Below are 25,921 nucleotides of genomic sequence, written 5' to 3' on the forward strand. Positions count from 1 at the left end.
AAAATGGCGCCCCCCAAATCCTAGCGCCCTAGGCGACTGCCTAGGTCACCTAAATGGTTGCACCGACCCTGATTAGGGTTACAGTTAGCCTGACTCTTGCTAACAAACTGTCATGCACTGCAATCCCCTTCCTGTCAGTTCTTTCTCTGCTTCCACACCAGGAAACGGACCACTTTTACCTGCCATGGGAGCCGGGTTAGAAACTGCAGCCACACACAGCCAAAACAGCTGATAGGCGGCTGTGCACTACAGTAGATTGGTTAGAAACAGCTAATCCAGCCGCCCGCCAAAGGTTCCTGGGGCTTTGCAGGCGTGAGAGCTGATTTGCAGCTGCCACAACTGATTATCCCGGTGGGTGCAGAGTAGGGTACCATACCTCCGTGTTTTCCTGGACGTTTTTAAATATTTAAAAATTCCTCCTGGATGAGGATTTAAGAACTAAAAAGCCAGACATGTCCGGGAAAATACGGAGGTATGGTAACCCTAGTAGGGAGTAGTTTCAGAGCATCGCCAGGTGACTCCATGACACGAGGACAGTGTGGGACCGGAACCAATGGACCAAAACTGGGAGATGGGGGGGAGGGGCAGCACCTGGGCCTCGTCAGTGAGCAGAGAACTGAAGGGCTGGGCACTTCCACCCACCATCCGCTTGCAGGCACCTTAGAAGACAACTTTGGGGGAGGGATACAGGTGGGAGATGGGTTGATCAGAAGGAGGTCGCTCCCCCAGCCTGGCTGTCCCCCAGCTCCTGGGACCCCGAAACCCCCTGGGACACACTTGGCCTGTCATTGTCCTGAGCTTGAGAGAGACGTCCTGACAGACCAGGCCTGGGCGAGGGACCTACCAACAGCCCCAGCTCCACCGGCCCCCATGCAGGAGGTGACTCGGGTTCCTGCTGACACCCCCCTCCCTCGTCATGGGTTCTGTCCCTGCCTGCCGTGTTGTGTCTCTCTCCTGGCCTTCCCCTGCTGCCTTGGGTCAGTGAGTGTCTGGCTGGCCCAGCCCAGGCTGCATCTTCTGGTGTGTGGATCTCTCCTCGTGCAGCTCCCAGGCGCCCTGCCTGGCTTGCCAGCCCCCTCCTGCCTGCACTTCCCAGGTGCCCTGCCTGGCTCACCAACCCCTCCTGCCCGCGGTTCCCAGATGCCCTGCCTGGCTCGCCAGCTCCCTCCTGACTGCAGTTCCCAGGGCCTATGTGCTCAGGGGAGCTGGTGTTAATGCCCAGGAGTAACGAGGTTTTGAGCAGGTGGTGACCTGCTGGGGTCGCCGGCTGCTTCCCAAGCTCTGTCACAGAGGATGCACCATGAACCGATCTCCCTGGCGTAGAGCTGCCCAGCCCAGGGCAGAGATGCTGGAGCCCCTGCTGGCATGGTCAGGCCGTTAGGGTGTCTGCCATGTGGTGCAGAACCACCCCCTGCTCAGCCCTTGCAGCCCCAGCACACACCCTGAGAGGGGCCCACTGCTTCCAAACCAGGCCATGCAGAACCTAGGCATCTCCCACCCGGCAGGGTGAGCTCTTCCCCTGGGAAGGGCAGCAGGGGCAGGGAGCTCCCCTCCCCCACATGAGAGGTGCTGCCCCACCCAGCTGCAGGGCGGGGCTCCGGTTCATTTAGCCCTGGAGGCAGCATCCTGCTGGGGCTTCTGCATGACTTTGTCCCTGGCCAGAGCCCAGGGGTGGGGGTTGCAGTGCCCAGGGGATGGGGTGCAGAGCCCAGAGGATGGGGGGGAAGAGCCTAGGGGTTGGTGGGGGGGTGCAGAACTCAAGGGATGGGGAGCAAAAGCACAGGAATTGATGGGGTGGGGCACAGAGCCAAGGGGATGGGGTGGGGTGCAGAGCGAGGGGATGGGACACAGAGCCTAGGGGATGGGGCACAGCATAGGCACCGACTTGGGTGCTCCGGGGCTGGAGCACCACGGGGAAAAATTAGTGGGTGCTCTGCACCCACTGGCAGCCAAGCTCCCCTCACCCCCCGCCCCACCTCCTCCTCCCCTGAGCGCGCTGCATCCCTGCTCCTACGCCTACCTCCTAATGCTTCTCTCCTTCCTCGCTCAGGGGAAGAAGCGGGGCCGGGGCGGGGATTTGGGGAAGGAGTTGGAATAGGGGCAGGGAGGGGGCGGAGTTGGGGCGGGGACTTTGGGGAAGGCATTGGAATGGGGGCGGGGCTTCATGGACGGGATGGAGTGGGGCGGGGCCAGGAGCAGAGGGGGGCTTGAGCACCCAGGGGAAAGAGAGGAAGTCGGTGCCTATGAGGCACAGAGCCCAGGGGGTGGGGTGGATCCCAGAGCCCAGGGGGTGGGGTGTAGAGACCAGGAGATGGGGTGGGGTGCAGAGCCCAGGGGGTGGGGGACAGAGCCCAGGAGATGGGCTGGGAGGAGCCAGGGCAGCAGTTCATGCTTCATATTGCAGCCCATTACCCAAAGCCTCACCCGGCCCCGGGGGAAGGGAGGTGATGAAGTGGGAATTTTCTGTGTTATTTTTACGACTCCTGTGTGTACCTCAGGTTCCCTCTGTGGTTTGTATCACTACCCAGCGGGGGCACAGGGGTTAACGCTGCTCTTGGAGCCGAGCAGAAGCGAGGCCCCTTGCTGGCTGGGTGGCATGACTGGGTCGCTAAAGAACTGAAACCCACCCAAATCAGCAGAGGGTCCAGAGAGCCAAGGGAAGCCCCAGCGCTGATCACGGGACACTCGTGTCTCCCTGGCCTGCTGTGAACTCAGCACGGCCCTGCCTGGCGCCAAAGGGCTGAGTGGGGCAGGCGGTGGCTAAGAGCTGCCTTTGGCGAGAGGCTCCGGGCTCACCTGGGATTGGAAAGGACACCGAGAGCTCAAGCCTGGACAATGGCTTAGCCCTGCCTCTCCGTGCCAGCCCCCGGCTGCGGGATGCTGCAGCCAGGTGACTATTAGCCCTGCTCTCTATGCCAAGGCTGCTGGTGTGGCGGGGAAGGCTTCCTCGGCCAGGTGCCCTGGAGGGGCCCAGTACAAGCCTCCCGCTGGTTGGGCTGGGCTCATGCAGGGCGCTGCGGGGAGAGACGGGGCTGCTGGTGCCGAGGGCACGGCCCTGCCCTTGGGGACGGGTGTGGAGGCCTCAGGGCCCAGCACATTAAAGGGGTCACTCCCAGGAGACTGGTGACCTGGACCAGACCCTGTGGGTCCACAATGGGCAGACGGGCAAACTGGGCAGCCAGGCCGAGGGGGCCGGCCAGTTACACAGAGCACGGACCCCGGGGGCCCTGCACTGCGGAGCACCCCGTGCTGGGGCTATGGGGGTTACAGGCCACTGCCCAGTGCGAACAGGGTTCCCCAGAACAGACAGACAAGCAGATGCCGCAGATCCAGCTCCTTCCTCTTTACTGGGGGCTGGGCTCAGACTGACACCTGCAGCCCGGAGCTCGGTGCCAACATGGGGGGCAGACGGGCATGATCTCGGGGTGGATCCCACAGAGTTCTGCAATGGAGGTGGGGGGGAAGTGCAGGTGGGTGGTCAGTCTCTCAGTGGGGGTGGGTGAGTTCAGGCTGGGGGCTGTCTATCTCTCAGCAAGGGGGCAGTGCAGGTGGGGGGTGTCTCTCAGCAGGGGGTTAGTGCATCTCGGTGGGGCATGTCTCTCAGCAAGGGGGCAGTGCAGGACAGGAGGGTTGTCTCTCAGTGGGGGGTTAGTTTAGGCCAGGGAGGGGGTCTGTCTCTCAGCGGGGGGGGGGCACTGCAGGCTGGGGGGGCTGTCTCTCAGTGGGGGGTTAGTTCAGGCTGGGAAGGGAGTCTGTCTCTCAGTTGGGGGGGCAGTCGGGCCCTGGGGGTCTGTCTCTCAGCAGGGGGGTAGTGCATCTCAGTGGGAGGGCCTGTCTGTCATGGGGGGCAGTGCAGGCTGGGGAGGTCTCTGTCAGCGGGGGGCAGTGCAGGTGGGGGGGTCTGTCACTCAGCAGGGGGGCAGTGCAGGTGGGGGGGTCTGTCTCTCAGCAGGGGGATAGTGCATCTCGGGGTGGGGGGGGTGTCTCAGCAAGGCGGCAGTGCAGGATGGAAGGGTTGTCTCTCAGTGGGAGGTTAGTTCATGCCAGGGAGGGGGTTTGTCTCTCAGCAGGGGTGGGAGCACTGCATGCCAGGGGGTTGTCTCTCAGTGGGGGGTTAATTCAGGCCGGGGAGGGGGTTGTCTGTCTCTCAGTGCGGGGGCAGTGCAGGCAGGGGGAGTCAGTCTCTCGGCTGGGGGGGGGGGGCAGACACGCCGGGGGGGTCTGTCTTTCAGCAAGGGGGGCAGTGCAGGCTTTGGCGTCTGTCGCTCAGCAGGGGGGCAGTGCAGACAGCAGGTGGGTCTGTCTGTCATGGGGGGCAGTGCAGGCTGGGGGGGGTCGGTCTCTCAGCAGGGAGGCTGTCAAGGCTGATTCCCCACTCTGGCACTTCGAGTGCAGAGGGTGGGGGGGCCCGCAAGGATTCTAAAAATTAATACTGGCCACTCCAGGCTTGTATTAAACTCCCAAGGTTACAGCTTTTCTCTGACCTTGGCTTCGTAAACGCTGCCACCACCCAAGTGAAAAAACTGCCTCTTGCAAATCCTGGAAAAACTCACTTGGGAAGTTTTCCCTGAGGCCCCTCGGCTTTTCCACCCCTCCCTCAGGGAAGAAAACAAACAAAAGGGAAACCCAGCTGTTTCCACCAGCTAATTGAAAAACATATGCACAAACCTTTTAAGACACAAAACCAATCAGGTTCTTAAAAAAGGTAAATTTTATTTTAAAAAAAGGAAGGGAACACATCTGGAAAATCAGGCTATTGCTAGATTTTATAGAGCAACTGAAAAGGGGTTAAACTCATAGGACATAGCCACATCAGCCACACCATCAGGGGCTCGTTCACCTGCACATCCACCAATGTGATATATGCCATCATGTGCCAGCAATGCCCCTCTGCCATGTGCACTGGCCAAGCCAGATAGTCTCTATGCAGGGGAGAGGGTGGACACGGGTCTGACATCGGGAATTATGGCATTTGGAAACCAGTAGGAGAACACTTCAATCTCCCTGGACGCTCAATGGCAGACTTGCAGGTGGCAATTCTTCAACAGGAGAACTTCAGAGATAGACTCCAACAAGAAACTGCAGAACTGGAATTAATTTGCAAGCTGGACACCATCAAATTAGGCCTGAATAAAGACTGGGAGTGGCTGGGTCACTACAAAAACTAATTTCCCCCTGCTGAGACTCACAGCTTCTTGTCAACTGTTTGAAATGGGCCACCTTGATTACATTGGCCTCATTAGCACTGCAAAAGTGATTTCCACCCCTTCTTGTCAACTGTTGAGAATAGCCCACTTCCACCTTAATTGAATTGGATCGTTAGCACTGACCCCCACTTGGTAAGGCAACTCCCATCTTTTCATATGCTGTGTATTTACACCTACCTACTGTATGTTCCACTCCATGCATTTGATGAAGTGGGTTTTAGCTCACAAAAGCGGAGAACAGACACCAAGAGGGACGTCATAGTTAACTGGCTGGCTGGGTGTGCATAAAAGGGAGCTACCCCCCCCCCCCTAATTTATCACAGGGGCAGTGCAGCTGGTGTGTCTCTCAGCAAGGGGGCAGTGCAGGATGGGGGTCTGTTGCTCAGAAGGGGGGCAGTGCAGGCGGGGGGGGGCTGTCTCTCAGCAGGGGGCACTGCAGGCAGCAGGGGTCTGTGTTTCACTGGGGGGCAGTGCGGGTTGGGGGTGAGTTCGGGCTGGGGGGATGTCTGACTCTCAGCAAAGAGGCAGTGCAGGCCGGGTAAAGAGGTGGCGAGTTGTGAGGGAATATTGGATCTTGTTGCTCAAGAGCATTTCCTAAGCGTGTGTAAGGCTGATGTAAAGCAGTGTCTATGGGACAAAGATGTAAAGTCTGTGGATGAGGTGGCTTTTTTTGCTGATGCCCTTGAACAGAATCAGGCGTCTATTGAGGACAGGTCTCAGACTGAGGGGTTTAAAACTGGTGGGAAGGGAGGATCCCATTTTGCCCCTGGGAAGAGAGAAGGGGGTTGGGAGCCTAAACATTCTCTTACCCAAAGACATTCCTCTAACCCTCATCCCAAATCTCCTGTAAAAGCAGAAGAGCCCAAAAGGTGCTATCAGTGTAATCCCACTGATCACCTGAGGACTAAATGTCCCGTGCTAGGAGGAAGCCGGCAAACAACAGCTCATGTTAGTTCTGGTGTCCTCAACACAGAAACCCCCCAAGCAATGGAAACCTATCATATTGGTTCTGTGAGATTAGCCTCTGCAGAACCAGATATGGGGCATGTTAAGGCTGTCCAAATTGATGGAAGGGAATACTTGGGGCAGAGGGATACAGGGGGGACGATCTCTCTGGTTACACAGAGTGTGGTCCCAAAGGCCAGTATGTTGCCTGGCCAAATGGCAGAGATTATGGGGGTGGGTGAAAGTAGATTCCTCGTACCACTAGCTAGAATCTATGTGGTTTGGAAAGTGGTTTGACTGTGGGGGTAATAGAACACCTCTCAGTCGACCTGCTTCTTGGTAATGATTTTTTCTGTGTAACTCAGGGTAAAGTATTTGCCTGCAGCAGGAGGGAATTTTATGCTGGGACCCCCGAGGGAAAGGGTAAGGTCTCAGGAACTGCTGAGAGAATGGGAGAGTCTCCTTGATTCTTCTACAGCTGGGAGAAGCCACATGCTTCCAGGTGGGAGGGTGGTTGAGACCAACTCCTGCACTGCAGCTGAAGGTAGCACATCAGGAAGGGATGGGGGTGTAATGCCTGCCAGGGAGAGAACTGTCCAGGTTGTGAGCTCCCAGCAGGTCGCAGCTGAACCAAAGGCAAAACCGGCTCTAGGGAGCATAGAGCAATGTGTCCCAGAGGAGAGCCCAGGGAAGGGGCAGGGAATCTCAGAAACCACTGAGGTGGGTGAGGATTCCTGTGACTCTGTAACCCAGGGAAGCAGGGTGCTTCCAAGTAGGGGAGGGGCTGAGACTAGCTCCTTTCCAGCAGAAGGCAACATGCCCTCAGGTGCAGGGGCAGGAGAGGTGTTGTCAGTGATTAAGGAAACTGTCCCAGTTGTTAGCTGGCAGAGTTCTGCAGCTGAACGAGAGACAGAACCCTTCCTAGGGAGCACAGAGAAATGTGTCTTAGGAGGGGGCCCAGAGGAGGAAACTGGGGAAGGAATAGTGGGGGTACAGGAATGTCTCCTCACTAGTTATTTGGGGCAGGATGCCCAGGACACTAGGAGGATGGCTGGGTCAGCCTCTGTGCACCCAGGCACTCAGCCTGTGACCCAGGTTTTGAGAAGGAACTGTGTAACTGACCTCCTGGAGGGGAGCAGTCACACAGCTGACTTCTCAGGGACAGAGAAAGGGGTGGCGGAGGGTACCCCGATCCAGGTCCCAGTTTTTCAAGATGCTGTTTCTGACAAGTTTGTGGAAAGTAACTGTGTCTCTTTACATCAAGATGCAGCTCCAATGCCTGTGATAGCAGAGGAGTTGAGACCAGGAAATTGCCAGGTGGTAATTTGTTAGAACACAAATGACCCAACTGGCAGAGAGGGGGGTATTTTCCCCCAGGCTGGTGAGACACAGAGAGCAGTTATGGGAAAGTTGCTGGGGAAATGTGAATCTGATCGAAGGGTAAACACACCTAGACCAGAGAGCACAGGTCACAGCCCCCTAGGGGGCGGAGAAGGACTCAGTGCTGGGAGGGGAAAAACACAGGGTAACCCCAAAAGGGGAGCTGGATTTTTTGCATATGTACGGTCCTGGGGTTGGGAGACCGCTCCCCAAAGGGTCAGCCAACGTGCAGGAGGGCAGTTCACACCTCATCAAGGCATGTATGGCACAAACCCAGCCCAGCCTCACAGGAACAAAGGATGCTGGCCTAGGCAGCAACAAAGGATCTGTTGAACTCTCGAGTCACCACCCTTCCTTTGGTCAGTTTGGGACTGCGATGAGGTAATGCTTACCTGATTCTGAAGTGGGGGGGGGCAAGAGGGAAGAAAAGACATGATAAAAGGGAGAGACATTTGCCATGCTCTTCCTCTCTCTTCCACCTACCTCTACAGACACCACCACCAAGCGACTGAAGCGCTGATCAAAGGGGAGAGCCTGGCTGAAGGGCAACCAGCCAGCCTGTGGTGAGAAGCATCTAAGTTTGTAAAGGCACTGAAAGTGTTAAGAGCAGCTTAGAATGGGTTTTGCTTTTATTTCATTTGACCAAACCGACTTGTTCTGCTTTGACTTAGAATCAGTTAAAAATCTATCTTTATTGTTAATAAATCGGTTTGTTTGTACTACCTGAAGCAGTGCGTTTGATTTGGAGTGTGTCAGAGACTCCCCTTGGGATAACAAGCCTGGAACATATCAATTTCTTTGTTAAATTGACAATCTCATATAAGCTCTCAGCGTCCAGCGGGCATAACTGGACACTGCAAGATGGAGGTTCCTAGGGTTGTGTCTGGGACCGGAGATATTGGCTAGTGTCATTCGGTTGCATGATCCAAGGAGCAGCTTACATGTCAGAGGCTGTGCGTGAACAGCCCGGGAGTGGGGGTTCTCACAGCAGAGCAGGGTAAGGCTGCCTCCCAGAGTCGAGGATTGGAGTGACCTAGCAGATTACCGGTCTGGATAACACCAGAGGGGAATGTCACAGGGGTCTGTCTTTCAGCAGGGGGCCAGTGCATCTCAGTGGGAGGGTCTGTCTGTCATGGGGGGCAGTGCAGGCTGGGGGGGTCTGCTTTCAGCAGGGGGGCAGTGCAGGGGGTGTGTTTCTCAGCCAGGGGGCAATGCAGGAGGGAGGTCTGTCTCTCAGCAAGGGGGGGCAGTACAGGCAGCGGGAGTCTGTCTTTCACCAGGGGGGCAGTGAAGGCTGGGGGTGAGTTCAGGCTGGGGGATGTCTGTCTCTGAGCAAGGGGCCAGTGCAGGCCCGGGGGTCTGTCTGTCAGCGGGGGGGGGGAGGGCAGTGCAGGCTGGAGGGGTCTGTCTCTCAGCGTTGGGGGGCAGTGCAGGCTGGGGGTGGGGATCTGCCTCTCAACGGGGGGGTGGAAGTGCAGGCCAGGAGAGTTGTCTCTCAGTGTGGAGTTAGTTCAGGCGAGGGAGGGGGTCTGTCTCTCAGCAGGGGGGCATCAGTGCATGCGGGGGGGGCGCCTGTCTCTCAGTGGGGGGTGGCAGTGCATGCCGGGGGGGCATCTGTCTATCAGCGGGGGCGGGGTAGCGCAGGACGGGGAGGGTTGTCTCTCAGTGTGGGTTTAGTTCAGGCCGGGGAGGGGGTCAGTCCCTCAGCTGGGGGGCTGGGAAGAGTTCAAGCCGGGGGGTCTGTCTCTCAGCAAGGGGGGCAGTGCAGGCCGTGGGATCTGCCTCTCAGCAGAGGGGGGGCAGCGCAGGACAGGGGGGGTTGTTTCTCAGTGGGGGGTTAGTTTGGGCCAGGGAGGGGGTCTGTCAGTGGGGGGGTTAGTTAGGGCCAGAGATGGAGGGGTCTGTCTGTCAGTGGGGGGTTAGTTAGGGCCAGGAGGGGGAGGTCTGTCTGTCAGTGGGGGGTTAGTTCGGGCCGGGGGGGGGTCTGTCTGTCAGTGGGGGGTTAGTTCAGGCCAGGGAGGGGGGTCTGTCTCTCAGTGGGGGGTTAGTTAGGGCCAGAGATGGAGGGGTCTGTCTGTCAGTGGGGGGTTAGTTCAGGCCGGGGAGTGGGGTCTGTCTGTCAGTGGGGGGTTAGTTCGGGCCGGGGAGTGGGGTCTGTCTGTCAGTGGGGGGTTAGTTCGGGCCAGGGAGGGGGGTCTGTCTGTCAGTGGGGGGTTAGTTCGGGCCAGGGAGGGGGGTCTGTCTGTCAGTGGGGGGTTAGTTCGGGCCAGGGAGGGGGGGTCTGTCTGTCAGTGGGGGGTTAGTTAGGGCCAGAGATGGAGGGGTCTGTCTGTCAGTGGGGGGGTTAGTTCAAGCCAGGGAGGGGGTCTGTCTGTCAGTGGGGGGTTAGTTCGGGCCAGGGAGGGGGGTCTGTCTGTCAGTGGGGGGTTAGTTCGGGCCAGGGAGGGGGGGTCTGTCTGTCAGTGGGGGGTTAGTTCAAGCCGGGGAGGGGGTCTGTCTGTCAGTGGGGGGTTAGTTCGGGCCAGGGAGTGGGGTCTGTCTGTCAGTGGGGGGTTAGTTCGGGCCGATGAGGGGGTCTGTCTCTCAGTGGAGCTCTTTGGTAGGCAGGTATCAGGCGAGGCTGTCAGTAGGGGGTGCAGGGCCTTGCCTACGCCACGCTGGATAGGGGAGCTGGCTCTGCCCCCGAAGCATCTGGCTGGGCAGCTCCCCTACCAGCTGCCGTACGGCCCCCGCCAGCTCGGCCAGGCTGCCAGCAATGGTGCCCAGCTGGCGGCGCTCCTGCCGCTGGATATGGACGAGGGCGCGCAGGTCCCCCCGCAGCTCCCGCACCACCTGGATCAGCTCCTGCAGCTGAGGGGATTCTTGGCCTGGCTCCCGGCAATCCCCCTCCCCCCTGACTGCCCCCAGCCCTGCAGCCGGTACGGGGGCTCTTGTCTCCCACCCCATAGTCACTGCCCTCTGGGCAAGGGGCAGAGCAGGGGGGGTGCTGGCCCGAGGGGTGGTGGTGTGGGGAGCAGTGGCCGGGGATGGGAGGGCCCGGGTTGAGGGCATGGTTGGGGGGAAAGCAGTGGCTGGGAGGGCGCGGGTGGCAGGCTGTGGCATCTCCAGGACGGGTCCCTGAGGCTGGCCTGGCATGGGGGCAGCATCTGTGGGATGGGACACAAGGAAGCCACCTGTAAAGCTCCATGCTGGAGAGACACCCTCCCCACCGCACGCACGCCACCACGGGGCCTGGCCACCAGCCACTCACCCACTGACAACAGCCTTGTCTGCTACTGCACACATCAAGGCAGCTTTGGGAGGGGAGTGGGATTTAATGGTTAGAGCCAGGGGAGGGGGAGCTGGGAGCCAGGACTCCTGGGTTCTATCCCAGCTCTGCGACGGGAGTGGGGTCTAGTGGGTTAGAGCAGAAGGGCTGGGAGCCAGGACTCCTGGGTTCTATCCCAACTCTGGGAAGGGGCATGAGGTACAGTGGGTTAGGTTGGGAGGGGGCATGCTGGCCGGGACTCCTGGGTTTTCTCCCCAGCTTAGGCACTGACTCACTCATGAGTCCGTGCCTCAGTTTATCCACCTACAAAAGTGGATAATGGTATTTTCCCCTGTGTAAAGGCCTGGGGATCCCAGAAGTGGGACGATATTGGGTGGGTGTCACTGCGGAGAAGGATGGGTTATTGGAGGGCCAGGTCTGGCCCGGCCAGTCTAGGGAGGATGCTATCGCCCCAGAAGGGCCTGGTAGAATCCCCGTGACACACCTATATGGTGGCATTTCCAGTCAGCCTTGGTGTGTAGACACTGTCCACAAACCCTCTGGCCCAGGCCTTTGGAGCCCCCTTCCTGAGACCAGTGCCCCCGCACCCCTACCTGTCTGTGCAGCCGGGGCGCCTGGGAGACAGGGCGCTGCAGGTGTCTTGGCACAACCTGTCCCATTAACTGCTGGGCTGGCGTACTGTGTCCGAGTACCAGGAGGCTCGCCCTGGGGCTGGGAGAGAGAGGCCGGGCCCATCTGGGCGCTGTGGGTCTCGTCCTGAGGCTGGGTGGTTGTGGGGTCGGAGGGAGCTGGGCCCATCTGGGCGCTGTGGGTCTCGTCCTGAGGCTGGGTGGTCGTGGGGTCGGAGGGAACTGGGCCCATCTGGGCGCTGTGGGTCTCGTCCTGAGGCTGGGTGGTTGTGGGGTCGGAGGGAGCTGGGCCCATCTGGGCGCTGTGGGTCTCGTCCTGAGGCTGGGTGGTCGTGGGGTCGGAGGGAACTGGGCCCATCTGGGCGCTGTGGGTCTCCTCCTGAGGCTGGGTGGTTGTGGGGTCGGAGGGAACTGGGCCCATCTGGGCGCTGTGGGTCTCCTCCTGAGGCTGGGTGGTTGTGGGGTCGGAGGGAACTGGGCCCATCCGGATGCTGTGGGTCTCGTCCTGAGGCTTGGTGGTTGTGGGGTGGGAGGGAGCTGGGCCCATCCGGATGCTATGGGTCTCGTCCTGAAGCTGGGTGGTTGTGGGGTGGGAGGGAGCTGGGCCCATCCGGGTGCTGTGGGTCTCGTCCTGAGGCTGGGTGGTTGTGGGGTCGGAGGGAGCTGGGCCCATCCGGGTGCTGTGGGTCTCGTCCTGAGGCTGGGTGGTTGTGGGGTCGGAGGAGCTGGGCCCATCTGGGCGCTGCGGGTCTCGTCCTGAGGCTGGGTGGTTGTGGGGTCGGAGGGAGCTGGGCCCATCCGGGCGCTATGGGTCTCGTCCTGAGGCTGGGTGGTTGTGGGGTGGGAAGGAGCTGGGCCCATCCGGGCGCTGTGGGTCTCGTCCTGAGGCTGGGTGGTTGTGGAGTGGGAGGGAGCTGGGCCCATCTGGGCGCTGTGGGTCTCGTCCTGAGGCTGGGTGGTTGTGGGGTGGGAGGGAGCTGGGCCCATCCGGGCGCTGTGGGTCTGGCTAGGAAGCTGGGTGGTTGTGTAGGAGGGAGAGGTGGGGGCAAGGCCTAGCCAGGTGCTATGGGCCATGTTCAGAGACTGGGTGGTTGCTGGGATTGGGGAGCTTGGGTCTGTTTGGGCTCTGTGGGTCATTGTGAGGATGCGGGTGGTATTAGGGGAGACAAGGCCCATCTGGGTGCTGTGGGGCTGGCTGGAAAGGGGGGTGGTTGTGGGGATGGGGGAGGCTAGGCTAGTCCAGGTGCTGTGGGGCTGGCTGGGAGGGTGCGTGGTTGTGAGGATGGGGGTAGGGGAGGCCAAGTACATCCGGGTGCTGTGGGGCTGGCCGGGAGGGTGGGTGGTTGTGGGGATGGGGGTGGGAGTAGGGGAGGCCATGTCTATCTGGGTGCTGTGGGGCTGGCTGGAAAGGAGGGTGGTTGCGGGGATGGGGGAGGCTAGGCTGGTCCAGGTGCTGTGGGGCTGGCTGGGAGGGTGCGTGGTTGTGAGGATGGGGGTAGGGGAGGCTTGGTAAATCCGGGCACTGTGGGGCTGGCCAAGAGGGGTTGTGGTTGTGGAGGTAGAGGTAGGGGAGGCTGGGCCGGTCCAGGCGCTGTGGGGCTGGCTGGGAGGAGGGGTGGGGGTAGGGGAGGCTGGGCTGGTCCAGATGCTGTGGGGCTGGCCAGGAGGGGGGGGTGGTGGTGGGGGTAGGGGTGGCTGGGCTGGTCCAGGCACTGTGGGGCTGGCTGGGAGGGGGGGTGGTTGTGGGGGTGGGGGTAGGGGTGGCTGGGCTGGTCCAGGCGCTGTGGGGCTGGCTGGGAGGAGGGGTGGGGGTAGGGGAGGCTGGGCTGGTCCAGGCGCTGTGGGGCTGGCTGGGAGGGTGGGTTGCAGAGGCCACAGTCGTCAGGGTGCTGTCCCCAGGCCGGTGTGGGCGACGAGGCATGTGGGGGTCAGTCCGGGCCCCAGCGCGGGCCCTGAGGGTGGGGGGTGGCAGCAGGAGCTCGGTGCCGGACGGCGTCTATGTAAGGAAGGGGACAGACACATGGACGCAGGTTTCCAGAGCGCTCTGGGGACAGCTGGGTCTTTCCAGCCCTGCCCCGCCCCAGTGCCCAATGGGCTCTGCCCCACGACACCTCCCAGCCCAGCCCACTGTGTCCCGCACCGCCCGGCAGGGGCAGAATGCACTGACCCTCCCCAGCATTATGCCAGGACGCCAGGGTTCATACCCTGCCCCACTGACTGTAACAACCAACAGACCCCCTTCAACACTTCCCCTGATGACCACTGTCCTGCACCACGGCCCAACTGGCGCCACCCTGGGCATTGGGGCCAGCACGGAGAGCGCCCCCTACAGAGCCCCCCATTCCCAGCAGCACAGAACCCCTAGCACTGCCCTGGGCATTGGGGCCAGCACACACCCCCTCTCCCATAGACCCCGAGGGCAGGCCCTGGCCACAGCACGCCGCGCACTGACACTGGTACCTGTGCGTGTCTCCAATGGTTTGGGGCGGGGCCGCCGGTTCTTCGGGATGGGGCGCTGCGTCCCCGGGGCTCCGTGCCGTTCAGGGCGGAGCCCATCCCTGGGGCTGCTCACCCGCATGGCAGCATCTGTCACAGCCTGGGCTGTGGGGACAAAGCCGCAGAGCTGGAAGGTGGGTAATGCTCCCCATGCAGAACCCCCCACCCGGATCCCCCTGCCACCTGCAGCCCCAGGGACTGGGTCCGGAGGGTGGGTTCCCCCAGGGACGTGCATAGACACCAGGCCGGCACCGGCACAGCGAGCCGCTCTTTAGGCCCTGCCAGCTCCACAGGGTGGGGGGCAGAGAACCAGCCAATGGAGAGTCACCTCTGCCTCCAGTGCAGAACCTCTGACACAGAGCTGTGGTGCCAATTCCCTCCTGCTCCCCACACCGTACAGCCCAGGCCCAGCTCAGTCTGCCCAGCCCGACCCCACACCCCCCACCCAAACCCAGCCCTGCCCCTGCTCAGTCTGCCCAGCCCTACCCCACACCACCCAGCCCACCCCGGCACTGCCCCTGCTCAGTCTGCCCAGCCCTACCCCACACCCCCCACCCAAACCCAGCCCTGCCCCAGCTCAGTCTGCCTAGCCCTACCCCACACCACCCAGCCCAGCCTGGCACTGCCCCTGCTCAGTCTGCCCAGCCCTACCCCACACTACCCAGCCCACCCCGGCACTGCCCCTGTTCAGTCTGCCCAGCCCTACCCCACACCACCCAGCCCACCCCGGCACTGCCCCAGCTCAGTCTGCCCAGCCCTACCCCACACCACCCAGCCCACCCCAGCACTCCTCCTGCTCAGTCTGCCCAGCCTTACCCCACACCACCCAGCCCACCCCGGCACTGCCCCTGCTCAGTCTGCCCAGCCCTACCCCACACCACCCAGCCCACCCTGGCACTGCCCCAGCTCAGTCTGCCCAGCCCTACCCCACACCACCCAGCCCACCCCAGCACTCCTCCTGCTCAGTCTGCCCAGCCTTACCCCACACCGCTCAGCCCACCCCGGCACTGCCCCAGCTCAGTCTGCCCAACCCTACCCCACACCGCTCAGCCCACCCCGGCACTGCCCCAGCTCAGTCTGCCCAACCCTACCCCACACTGCTCAGCCCACCCCGGCACTGCCCCAGCTCAGTCTGCCCAGCCCTACCCCACACCGCTCAGCCCACCCCGGCACTGCCCCAGCTCAGTCTGCCCAGCCCTACCCCACACTACCCAGCCCACCCCGGCACTGCCCCTGCTCAGTCTGCCCAGCCCTACCCCACACCGCTCAGCCCACCCCGGCACTGCCCCAGCTCAGTCTGCCCAGCCCTACCCCACACTACCCAGCCCACCCCAGCACTGCTCCTGCTCAGTCTGCCCAGCCCGACCCCACACCCCCCACCCAAACCCAGCCCTGCCCCAGCTCAGTCTGCCCAGCCCTACCCCACACTACCCAGCCCACCCCGGCACTGCCCCAGCTCAGTCTGCCCAGCCCTACCCCACACTACCCAGCCCACCCCGGCACTGCCCCTGCTCAGTCTGCCCTGCCCGCCCCACACTGCCCAGCCGTACCCCACACTGCCCAGCCCACCCCAGCACTGCCCCAGCTCAGTCTGCCCAGCCCTACCCCACACCACCCAGCCCACCCCGGCACTGCCCCTGCTCAGTCTGCCCAGCCCTACCCCACACCGCTCAGCCCACCCCGGCACTGCCCCAGCTCAGTCTGCCCAGCCCTACCCCACACTACCCAGCCCACCCCGGCACTGCCCCTGCTCAGTCTGCCCTGCCCGCCCCACACTGCCCAGCCGTACCCCACACTGCCCAGCCCACCCCAGCACTGCCCCAGCTCAGTCTGCCCAGCCCTACCCCACACCACCCAGCCCACCCCGGCACTGCCCCTGCTCAGTCTGCCCAGCCCTACCCCACACCGCTCAGCCCACCCCGGCACTGCCCCAGCTCAGTCTGCCCTGCCCGCCCCACACTGCCCAGCCGTACCCCACACTGCCCAGCCCACCCCAGCACTGCCCCAGCTCAGTCTGCCCAGCCCTACCCCACACCACCCAGCCCACCCCAGCACTCCTCCTGCTCAGTCTGCCCAGCCCTACCCCACACTGCTCAGCCCACCCCGGCACTGCCCCAGCTCAGTCTGCCCAGCCCTACCCCACACTGCTCAGCCCACCCCGGCACTGCCCCAGCTCAGTCTGCCCAGCCCTACCCCACACCGCTCAGCCCACCCCGGCACTGCCCCAGCTCAGTCTGCCCAACCCTACCCCACACTGCCCAGAGCAGCGCTAAGATCCATGGCCCTGTATTTGAAAGGCTGAAGTAAACTGAAATATAGAAACTTAAAGTCACTTGTAAATCCCCTGTTAACAAGAACATAAGAACAGCCATACTGGGTCAGCTCAATGGTCCATCTAACATACCCATTGCACAACACACTGCCCCACACCACCCAGCGCAGCACTAACACTATCTGTCTATCCTCATACACCCCTCTATCTATCTATCTATCTATCTATCTATCTATCTATCTATCTATCTATCTATCTATCTATCTATCTAACTATCTATCTATCTAATCTATCTACCTATCTATCCCTATGCACTCTATCTAATCTATCTATCTCCTTTGTAGCCTATGTTAATTAGAAATTAGGGCTTGGCCTAACCCTTTCCCCAAGCTTCTACTCCTGCTCTGCCTCTTCCCGCCCCCACTCCACCCCTGCCCCGCCTCTTCCCTCCCAGTTCCACCCCCTCCCCTGAGCGTGCCCCGTCCCTGCTCTTCCCCCTCCCTCCCTGTGCCTCCTGCACACCGTGGAACAGCTGATCGTGGCATGCGGGAGGCACTGGGAGAGATGGGGAGGAGTTGATCAGTGGGGTCACCAGCAGATGGGAGGCACTGGGGGGGAAGGACGGGCGCTGGCTGCGGTGGGTGCTAAGCACCCACTAACTTTTTTTCATGGGTTCTCCAGCCTTGGAGCACCCATGGAGTTGGCGCCTATGAAAGAAACGGTTTTGCTGAATAGCAATTAACATCCAAAGGGCACCACTAGGTCCCAGGGTTACATGGCTGTACTTCACTCTGTTGTCAGTGGTACACCCATCCATCTTTGCGTGAGAGTATAACTGCTGTGCTGCGTATGTGGCAATCACATGCCGCCTTACTGAAAAGGGAAATGATTAGTTAAATGAAGTCTGGTTTTATCCCTCCAAGTGCTGCCTTGTGGCCTTCTACTGCCCACGGCTTGTCAGCGCTCCAGAGGCTCGACCCTGAAAACTAAGCTGGGTTTTATTGCACCTTTATCCCTAACAACTGGGAACATTTCAACGTAAAGGTTACAAAAGGTTGCCCCTGACACACTAACCCTCCGTCCCCATACACCTCATCTGTCCAGCCATCCGTCCCCACGTGCACACCCCAATAACAACACTGCTCCCCCACTCTGCCCTCTCCATCCCTAGAGCTCACAGCACTTTACAAGGGAGGTGGGTAGCCACTGCCTAGCCCCAGCCCATGGGGAAGGGGGCTGGGAGATAGGTCAGGCAGGGGACTGGGTTGGGCAGAGGGGCAGGGCGAGGATGAGGGCATAACCCAGCCCTGGTTCATTGCCCTGGGACTGGTTGGTGGGCCCCCGGGGGCTCAGGCCCAGCCCAAGGGGGTGTCGTCCACTAGCTGGCCCCTGGCAGGTCGCTTTGGCAATGAGGCCAGCGCTGTTCGAGCTGCAGGCGTCCCCTACGGGGAGAGTGGAGACAGGGAGGGTCTCCCAGGGAGATGTGCTGGGGAGATCTGGACAGACAGCAGTGGAAAAAACAGGTGTTCGTGCTGCTGGGCGGAGCGATCAGAGCCCGGGCCAGGGCTGGGCCGGGGCTGAGTGGGGCAGGACGGGTACAGCGAGGGCGGCTGGGCAGCTCGAGCTGCAGGTTCCCAGACTGACCTACGGGTCCAGCAGTGGGCAGCTCTGGCTCTCCGGAGGGCGGGGGGCTCTGCGTGGTCCCCTCTGGCTGGGCGGCCTCCCGGGGGCTGGTGCCCTCCAGCAACGACAACAGCTTCCACTTCCCTGGAATACAGAGCATCCGGTTCAGCAGGTAGCACCCCCCGCCAGCCAGACCCCCCTCGCCCCCCGCCAGCCAGACACCCCCAACCCCCGCCAGCTGGACCCCCTCACCCCCCTGCCAGCCAGAACCCCCTGCCAGCTGGATCCCCCTCGCCCCCCGCCAGCCAGACACCCCCAACCCCCGCCAGCTGGACACCCTCACCCCGCACCAGCCGGACCTGCCCCAAGCAAACGGGAAAGAGGAGCCCAACCATCAGCAGAGGGACAGCCTGGCGGCAGGGATTGCAGGGCTGGCTGGGGTGGCTGGACTGCAGGGGTGGAATGAGGGGCAGATGGGGGGGCTGAGGGCTGGCTGGGCAGGTGAGGCAGGATGGGGGGCAGATGGGGAGCTGTGGGCTCCCTGGACTAGAGGGGTGGAATGAGGGGGCAGATGGGGGGCTGAGGGCTGGTTGGGCAGGTGAGGGTGGGATGGGGGGCAGATGGGGGGCTGAGGGCTGGGTGGGTGGGGCGGGATAGGGAGCTGTGGGTTGGCTGGACTTCAGGGGTGGAATGAGGGGCAGATGGGGGGCTGAGGGCTGGCTGGGTGGGAGAGGGTAGGATGGGGGGCAGATGGGGGACTGAAGGCTGGCTAGGTGGGTGGGGTGGGATGGGGGGACAGATGGAGGGGCTGAGGGCTGGCTGGGTGGGTGGGGCAGGATGGGGAGCTGTGCGTTGGCTGGACTGGAGGGGTGGACTGGAGGGGCAGATGGGGGGCTGAGGGCTGGTTGGGCGGGTGGGGGCGGGTGGGGGCCGGACGGTTCCTTCAAGGGAGCCCTGGCTTGGCCACTCTGGACGACGTCCTGCTACCCTAAGGCCTGCCCCACGCCAGGTGTCATTGTCAATCCCGGCTGAGGTGCAGGAATCCCTGCAGGACGGCCCAGGCTCTCCCAGGAGTCTCTCAGCCGGACTCGCTGGGCAGAGCTCGCTCGCTGGAGCCCAGAGGTTCAGTCTCGGAGGCGGTGAGGCCGGTGTGGCTGACCCTGGAGGAAGAATAGGACCCCTGGGGGGACTGGCACACTGACGGGTTCCTTCAAGGGACTGTCTAATGCAGGATCCTGAGGATCAGGGACAGATGGGTTGGGAGCTAGCAGGGGGATGGCTTTGGCAGGGGATGGGGCAGGTTGGAGGCTGGACTAGGGAGCAGGTTGGGAACTGGGTGGCCAGGAACGGGGCCGCTGGCTGGGGAGGGTAGTCCCCACCGCTCACTCACCTGGTAGCACTGCCTGTGGGGATACCTGGGCTGGTGCCTGTGTCTCCTCCCGTGCCGCTGAAGGGAGCCGGGGTCGGGGCTTCTGCGTCCGTGGTTTCTGCGTCCGTGGCTTCTGCGTCCGTGGCTTCTGCATTCGTGGCTGTGGGGCCATGGGCTTGGCAAAGCGCTGCCTCACATGGGCCAACTCGTCTGTGAAGGAGGTGGGGGGGTTGGCACAAACACACTCCCAGAGATATACACACACTGTGCACGCTATACACAGACACACTGCATGCACATACACACAGCACTGTGCAAAAACACCACTGCACATGCACAATTCACACTGCACCCACATGCATACCCTGCACACAAACACCACTGTGCAAATGTGCATTGCACACATGCACCCAAATTGCTGCACACACACTGATTGTACACTGCACGCACATGCATACACTGCACACACACACTGCTGCACACGCACATTGCACACACACACTCTATGCACACACAACATACACACACACTCACCACTGCACACATGCACTGTATGCACACACAATGCACACACACTGCACAAAAATGCACACTGCACACACATGCTGCATGCACATACACATGTGCACACATTATGCACATGCACGCACAGCGCACACGGTAAAATGTACAGAGGTCAAATATGCCTAGAATAGCTTGGTAGAATAGCTATACGCTCCCCTGCCCCTTTGCTCAGGTGCTCTCCCTCTGTTCCCCTAGCGAGCGTACTGAAGAAGGTTGCGAGATGGCCCTGGCTCATCCCATCTCTTGCCCACAATCCGTGGGCAAGCAGGATCTGAATGAGCTCTGCCCTATCCTCTAGTGATGAACTAAAAGAGCCGAGGAACAGGCTGTATTTGCATAGACACGCCTCCTCTGCCTAGGCGCTCAGCAGACAGCTGCTTGCCCAAAGTGATCCATTTGGGCGGTTAAGGGTTAAAAAGTCTTGGACACGGGGCACCAACCTGCTGTTATCCTTATTGCAGGAGTAAAGGGCAGCGGGCCTGTACTTAGCCTGCCCTGACTGAGAGGGTCTCCCTAATCTCACTAAGCAGGCACAGTGATGCCAAACCTCAGGGAAAAGCAACAGGGGCTGGAATAGGGGTTTCTAGCTGGGGGTTAAAGTGTTTTAGCTACTGATTGATCCTTCTCCAGGGTGTAAAGAGAGCACTGATCGGACTCCGTGGAGAGGCCTGGCTTCAGCACTCACTACAGCGGGACCTGGGGATGAGCAGGTCTCTGAGCCTTGGAGCGGGTGTCGGGACAGTGGTGTGGTGAAAGCAAGGCAGAGGCTGCAGCAGCGAGGTTCCTCGCTGTCCAGTGAAATCCCTACGGACAGGGCACCAGACCACAGCATTGCAGCTAGCGGCAGTCATAGAGGCGCAGTAACAGACAGGGCCAGCTCCAGGTTTTCTGCCACCCCAAGCAGCAGGGTTAGGGTTACCATATTTTGAGTGTCCAAAAAGAGGACACTGCACGGGGCCCCGCCCACGCCCACGCCCCAACTCCACCCCTTCCCCAAAGTCCCCGCCCCAACTCCGCCCCCTCCCCTGCTTCCCGCGAACATTTGATTCGCGGGAAGCCTGAAGCAGGCAGCAGGTAAGCTGGGGGGGTGGGGGGAGGAGGCGCGGCCCAGTCTGGCCCCCCCAACCGAGCGGCTCCCTCCGGCGGCCGGCCCTGGCCCCAGCGTCTCCAGCCTGGCTCGGCTCCTGGGGTGCCGGCCCCGGGCCAGCCCCCGGCCGAGCACCCCCAGGCCAGCACCGCCGGCCCCCGGCCCGGCCCCGGCCCAGCACCCCCGGCCCGGCCCCGGCCCCCGGCCCAGCACCGCCGGCCCCAGCCCGGCCCCAGCCCCCGGCCCAGCACCGCTGGCCCCGGCCCCCGGCCCAGCACCGCCGCCCCCGGCCCGGCCCCCGGCCCGGCCCCCGGCCCAGCACCCCCGGCCCCCGGCCCAGCACCCCCGGCCCCCGGCCCAGTGGCCCTGGCCCGGCCCGGCACCGCCGGCCCCGCACCCCCGGCCCGGCCCCCGGCCCAGCACCCAGCGGCGCCGGCCCCTCCCTATTTTCCCGGACATGTTTGGCTTTTTGGGATTTCCCCCTGGAAGGGGATTTGAGGCCCAAAAAGCCGGACATGTCCGGGAAAATCCGGACGTATGGTAACCCTAAGCAGGGGGGGGGGAAAGAAAAAGCCGATCGGCGGCACTTTGGCGGCAGCTCAATCGTGCCGCTCCATTCTTCGGCGGCAGTTCAGCGGCGGGTCCTTCACTCCCTCACTTCTTCGGCGGCGGCTCAAAGAGGAAGAGAGGGACTGAGGGACCTGCCGCCGAAGACCCGGCCATGCTGCCCCAATAGCGGACGGAGTGCCGCCCCTTTGTATTGGCCACCCCAAGCACCTGCTTCCTTAGCTGGTGCCTGGAGCTGGCCCTGGTAACAGAGGTATTGCCCAACCCCCCTTCAGGAGCAGGAGCTGAACCCCGTGAATGCCCCCCAAATTCTGGGAGTTTGCCCACCTCAGACAACCAACCGCAAGTGGGGTGCAGCACAGGGGGAGGGGAGAGGCGTATTAAAGGGACACTTGTCCATTGGACTTTCACACTGCAAGGTGGGAAACTGAGGCAAAGGACACTGCCGGGCGGATGTTTTACTTACTGATTGCTTACTTGGGAGTCACTGTTGTGGTATCTTCTCAAATTAATGCTGGGTTCCTTTTGCCTTTTCTTAGAAGTTTTCTCTGCTATACAGTACGCAGACTCAGCTGGTAAAGGGGAAGCATTGCCTCTTGGAGGCACCAGGGGAGGTGGTAACTTTTCCAGATTTCTGGGTGGGGGCTTCAGCCACTTCTGTTTTGTGGTGTTAAGAGGAACCCCTGGATACTGAACCCGGCCCTTGTCGCTGCCACCACTAGCTGGCAGCAGGGTTACATGCTTTTTAGACATGTTGGCTAAGGAATTTCCATGAGCCCAGGACTAGGAGATGTGATGGTTAAACCAAATCTACATCCTGCTCAGTGACCAAGCAAGGCTGACAGCCACCTAGGGGCAGAGCTTGTCTCCCTCTGTCCAACTAGAGAGACCCTCCAAGGCTCAACACACAGGGGGAATCCCGGCTGTCAGGGGTAAGTCAAGCGTTAGAGAGGAGTGTAAAAAAACCCTCTAGGAAGAGCTCACTGTGCGCCCAGACAGCTGAACGGCCCCACGAGCAAACTAGCTGAACTCCAGCGTACAGACACATATCTCACGCCCAACTAGCCACTGTTCCTTTGTGTGCCTTACGAACCCCATCGACCGCTCTCCTTGGGCAAACCCTTGGTCATGTTCCTTCACACATTCGCAGGCCAGAGAACCGATTCCTGTTTGTACTGCAGTAAAGTGCCTCTTGCTCTCCATTCAGTATGGGGACGTCCAGGCTGGGCCCTGCATTCAGAGGCCCGATCCAGGGTTTTGTTTCTAGCTGGGCGTCCTGCTCTAGAAGTGTGATGAGGGGTCCAGTCCAGGGAGGGGAAGGGAATAATGCCAGATCTTGGCTCCTACCCAGGGTATAACTTTGGAGTTAGGGTGACCAGGTGTCCTGATTTTTGGGTCTTTTTCTTATATAGGCTCCTATTACCCGCCAACCCCTGTCCCGATTTTTCTCATTTGCTGTCTGGTCACCCTATTTGGAATATTAAAAGAAACTGTTTAACAGATGGATCCCAATGAACCGTCAGGCTAATTCTGATTTACATGGAATGAACCAAACCCTCCGGTTCAGCGCAGCATGGAGGAAACGTGCCACACACCAGCGCCATCTACTGATGGAAGCAGCAGAGAACCCAAGAGAGCTAAAATCTGGGTTCCGGCTGGTGAGAGCCCAGTACAAGAGAAGAGAGATTCTCCCCGCCTCCCCCCGCCCACACACACACGTTACCTGTACACACCACACCAGCGTCCTCCGCGTGCTGGCAGTCATGCATGCCCCATGGTGCAGCCAGACACAGGCTCAGCGCCGACTCATTGCCCTGGCACCGCACGTTGTCCAGCCAGATGGGACCGCTGCCCTCACCAAAAAAGGCCCCCCTGGGAGCAGAGAGTGGGTCCCCGCAGCCGAGCTCCCGGCACACCACAGCCGCGCCTGGCAGCGCCCACATGTCATCGCACACTGTGCCCCAGCGGCCCTGGTGGAAAACCTCCAGCCGCCCAGAGCAGGAACCAGTGCCACCCACCAGCCGCAGCACAGCACCCCCTGGGGAGAGAGCAGAGATCAGAAAGAGCAGGGAGCTCTGGGGGATAGTTGGTCCTAAGGGGCTAGGTAGCTTTGGGAGATAGGAAGTTTGCGGGGGGGAGGTAGTTCTTGGGGGGTAGTTCTGGGAGGGGAAGATAGCTCTGGGGAAGTAAGTAGTTCTGCGGGGGAGAGGGGGGGCGTATCTCTGAAAGATAGTTGTTCCTAGGGTGGTAAGTAGCTCTGTGAGGTAGGTAGTTCAGGGGGGGAGGTAGCTCTGGGGGGTAGTTGGTTGGGGGGGTCAGTAGCTCTGGGCAGGAGGTAGCTCGGTGAGGTAGGTAGTTCGGGGGGAAGGTAGCTCGGTGGGATAGTTGGTCCTGGGAGAGAGGTAGCTCTGGGCAGGAGGTAGCTCTGGGAGGTAGTAGGTCGGGGGTAGGTAGTTCTGGGTGGGGAGGTAGCTCTGGGTGTGGGTAGCTCTGGGGGGTAGTAGGTCAGGGGGAGGTAGCTCTGAGGAGGTAGGTAGTTCTGGTGAGCAGATTGTCTTGGGGTAGGTAGCTCTGGGGGGATAGTTCTGGGGAGTAGTTTGTTGGGGGGTGTGTAGTTCTGGGGGAAGGTAACTCTGGGGGAGTAGGTAGTTTGGCGTGGGGCGTAACTCTGGGGGGGAGGTAGTTCTGGGGAGTAGTTTGTTGGGGGGTAGGTAGTTCTGGGGGGGAGGGATAGCTGGGGAGGTAGTTCGGGGTGGGGCGTAGCTCTGGAAGGGAGGTAATTCTGGGGAATAGTTTGTTGGGGGGGAGGTAGCTCTGGAGGAGGGGTAGCTCTGGGGGGTAGTTGGTCCTACGCGGGTAGGTAGCTCTGGGGGGAGGTAGTTCTGGGGAGTAGTTTGTTGGGGGGGTAGGTAGTTCTGGGGAGTAGTTTGTCGGGAAGGTAGGTAGTTCTGGGGGGAGGGGTAGCTCTGGGGGGGAGGTAGTTCTGGGGGGAGGTAACTCTGGGGAAGTAGGTAGGTCGGCGTGGGGCATAGCTCTGGGGGGGAGGTAGTTCTGGGGGGAGGTAACTCTGGGGAAGTAGGTAGGTCGGCGTGGGGCATAGCTCTGGGGAGTAGTTTGTTGGGGGCGAGGTAGTTCTGGGGGAAAGGGTAGCTCTGGGGAGTAGTTTGTCGGGGGGGTAGGTAGCTCTGGGGAGTAGTTTGTCTGGGTGGTAGGTAGTTCTGGGTGGAGGGGTAGCTCTGGGGGGGAGGTAGTTCTGCGGGGAGGTAACTCTGGGGAAGTAGGTAGGTCGGCGTGGGGCGTAGCTCTGGGGCGGGAGGTAGTTCTGGGCAGTAGTTTGTTGAGGGGAGGTAGTTCTGGGGGGAGGGAGGTAGTTCTGGGCAGTAGTTTGTTGCGGGGAGGTAGTTCTGGGGAGTAGTTTGTTGGGGGGTAGCTCTGGGGGGGAGTTAGTTCTGGGGGGAGGTAACTCTGGGGAAGTAGGTAGGTCGGCGTGGGGCATAGCTCTGGGGGGGAGGTAGTTCTGGGGGGAGGTAACTCTGGGGAAGTAGGTAGGTCGGCGTGGGGCATAGCTCTGGGGAGTAGTTTGTTGGGGGCGAGGTAGTTCTGGGGGAAAGGGTAGCTCTGGGGAGTAGTTTGTCGGGGGGGTAGGTAGCTCTGGGGAGTAGTTTGTCTGGGTGGTAGGTAGTTCTGGGTGGAGGGGTAGCTCTGGGGGGGAGGTAGTTCTGGGGGGAGGTAACTCTGGGGAAGTAGGTAGGTCGGCGTGGGGCGTAGCTCTGGGGCGGGAGGTAGTTCTGGGCAGTAGTTTGTTGGGGGGAGGTAGTTCTGGGGGGAGGGAGGTAGTTCTGGGCAGTAGTTTGTTGCGGGGAGGTAGTTCTGGGGGGAGGGAGGTAGTTCTGGGCAGTAGTTTGTTGCGGGGAGGTAGTTCTGGGGAGTAGTTTGTTGGGGGGTAGGTAGTCTGGGGGGAGGGGTAGCTCTGGGGGGGAGTTAGTTCTGGGGGGAGGTAACTCTGGGGAAGTAGGTAGGTCGGCGTGGGGCATAGCTCTGGGGGGGAGGTAGTTCTGGGGGGAGGTAACTCTGGGGAAGTAGGTAGGTCGGCGTGGGTCATAGCTCTGGGGGGGAGGTAGTTCTGGGGGGAGGTAACTCTGGGGAAGTAGGTAGGTCGGCGTGGGGCATAGCTCTGGGGAGTAGTTTGTTGGGGGCGAGGTAGTTCTGGGGGAAAGGGTAGCTCTGGGGAGTAGTTTGTCTGGGTGGTAGGTAGTTCTGGGGGGAGGGGTAGCTCTGGGGGGGAGGTAGTTCTGGGGGGAGGTAACTCTGGGGAAGTAGGTAGGTCGGCGTGGGGCGTAGCTCTGGGGCGGGAGGTAGTTCTGGGCAGTAGTTTGTTGGGGGGAGGTAGTTCTGGGGGGAGGGAGGTAGTTCTGGGCAGTAGTTTGTTGCGGGGAGGTAGTTCTGGGAGGGAGGTAGTTCTGGGGAGTAGTTTGTTGGGGGGTAGGTAGTCTGGGGGGAGGTAACTCTGGGGA

At 61.2% G+C, this 25,921-nt stretch overlaps 1 protein-coding gene across 1 annotated transcript in view; it reads right to left on the bottom strand.

Moving 5' to 3' along the window:
• The window catches only part of LOC135892872 (deleted in malignant brain tumors 1 protein-like), a 246,121-nt gene that overhangs the window by 213,137 nt on the left and 7,063 nt on the right, over positions 1-25,921 (bottom strand). The window contains exon 3 of the mRNA XM_065420642.1: positions 23,131-23,445. Within this exon, the coding sequence (XP_065276714.1) occupies positions 23,131-23,445 (315 nt within the window). The remainder of the gene's footprint in view (positions 1-23,130; positions 23,446-25,921) is intronic.

Source organism: Emys orbicularis, chromosome 21 (genome assembly GCF_028017835.1).
Source record: "Emys orbicularis isolate rEmyOrb1 chromosome 21, rEmyOrb1.hap1, whole genome shotgun sequence".
Lineage (NCBI taxonomy): Eukaryota > Metazoa > Chordata > Testudines > Emydidae > Emys > Emys orbicularis.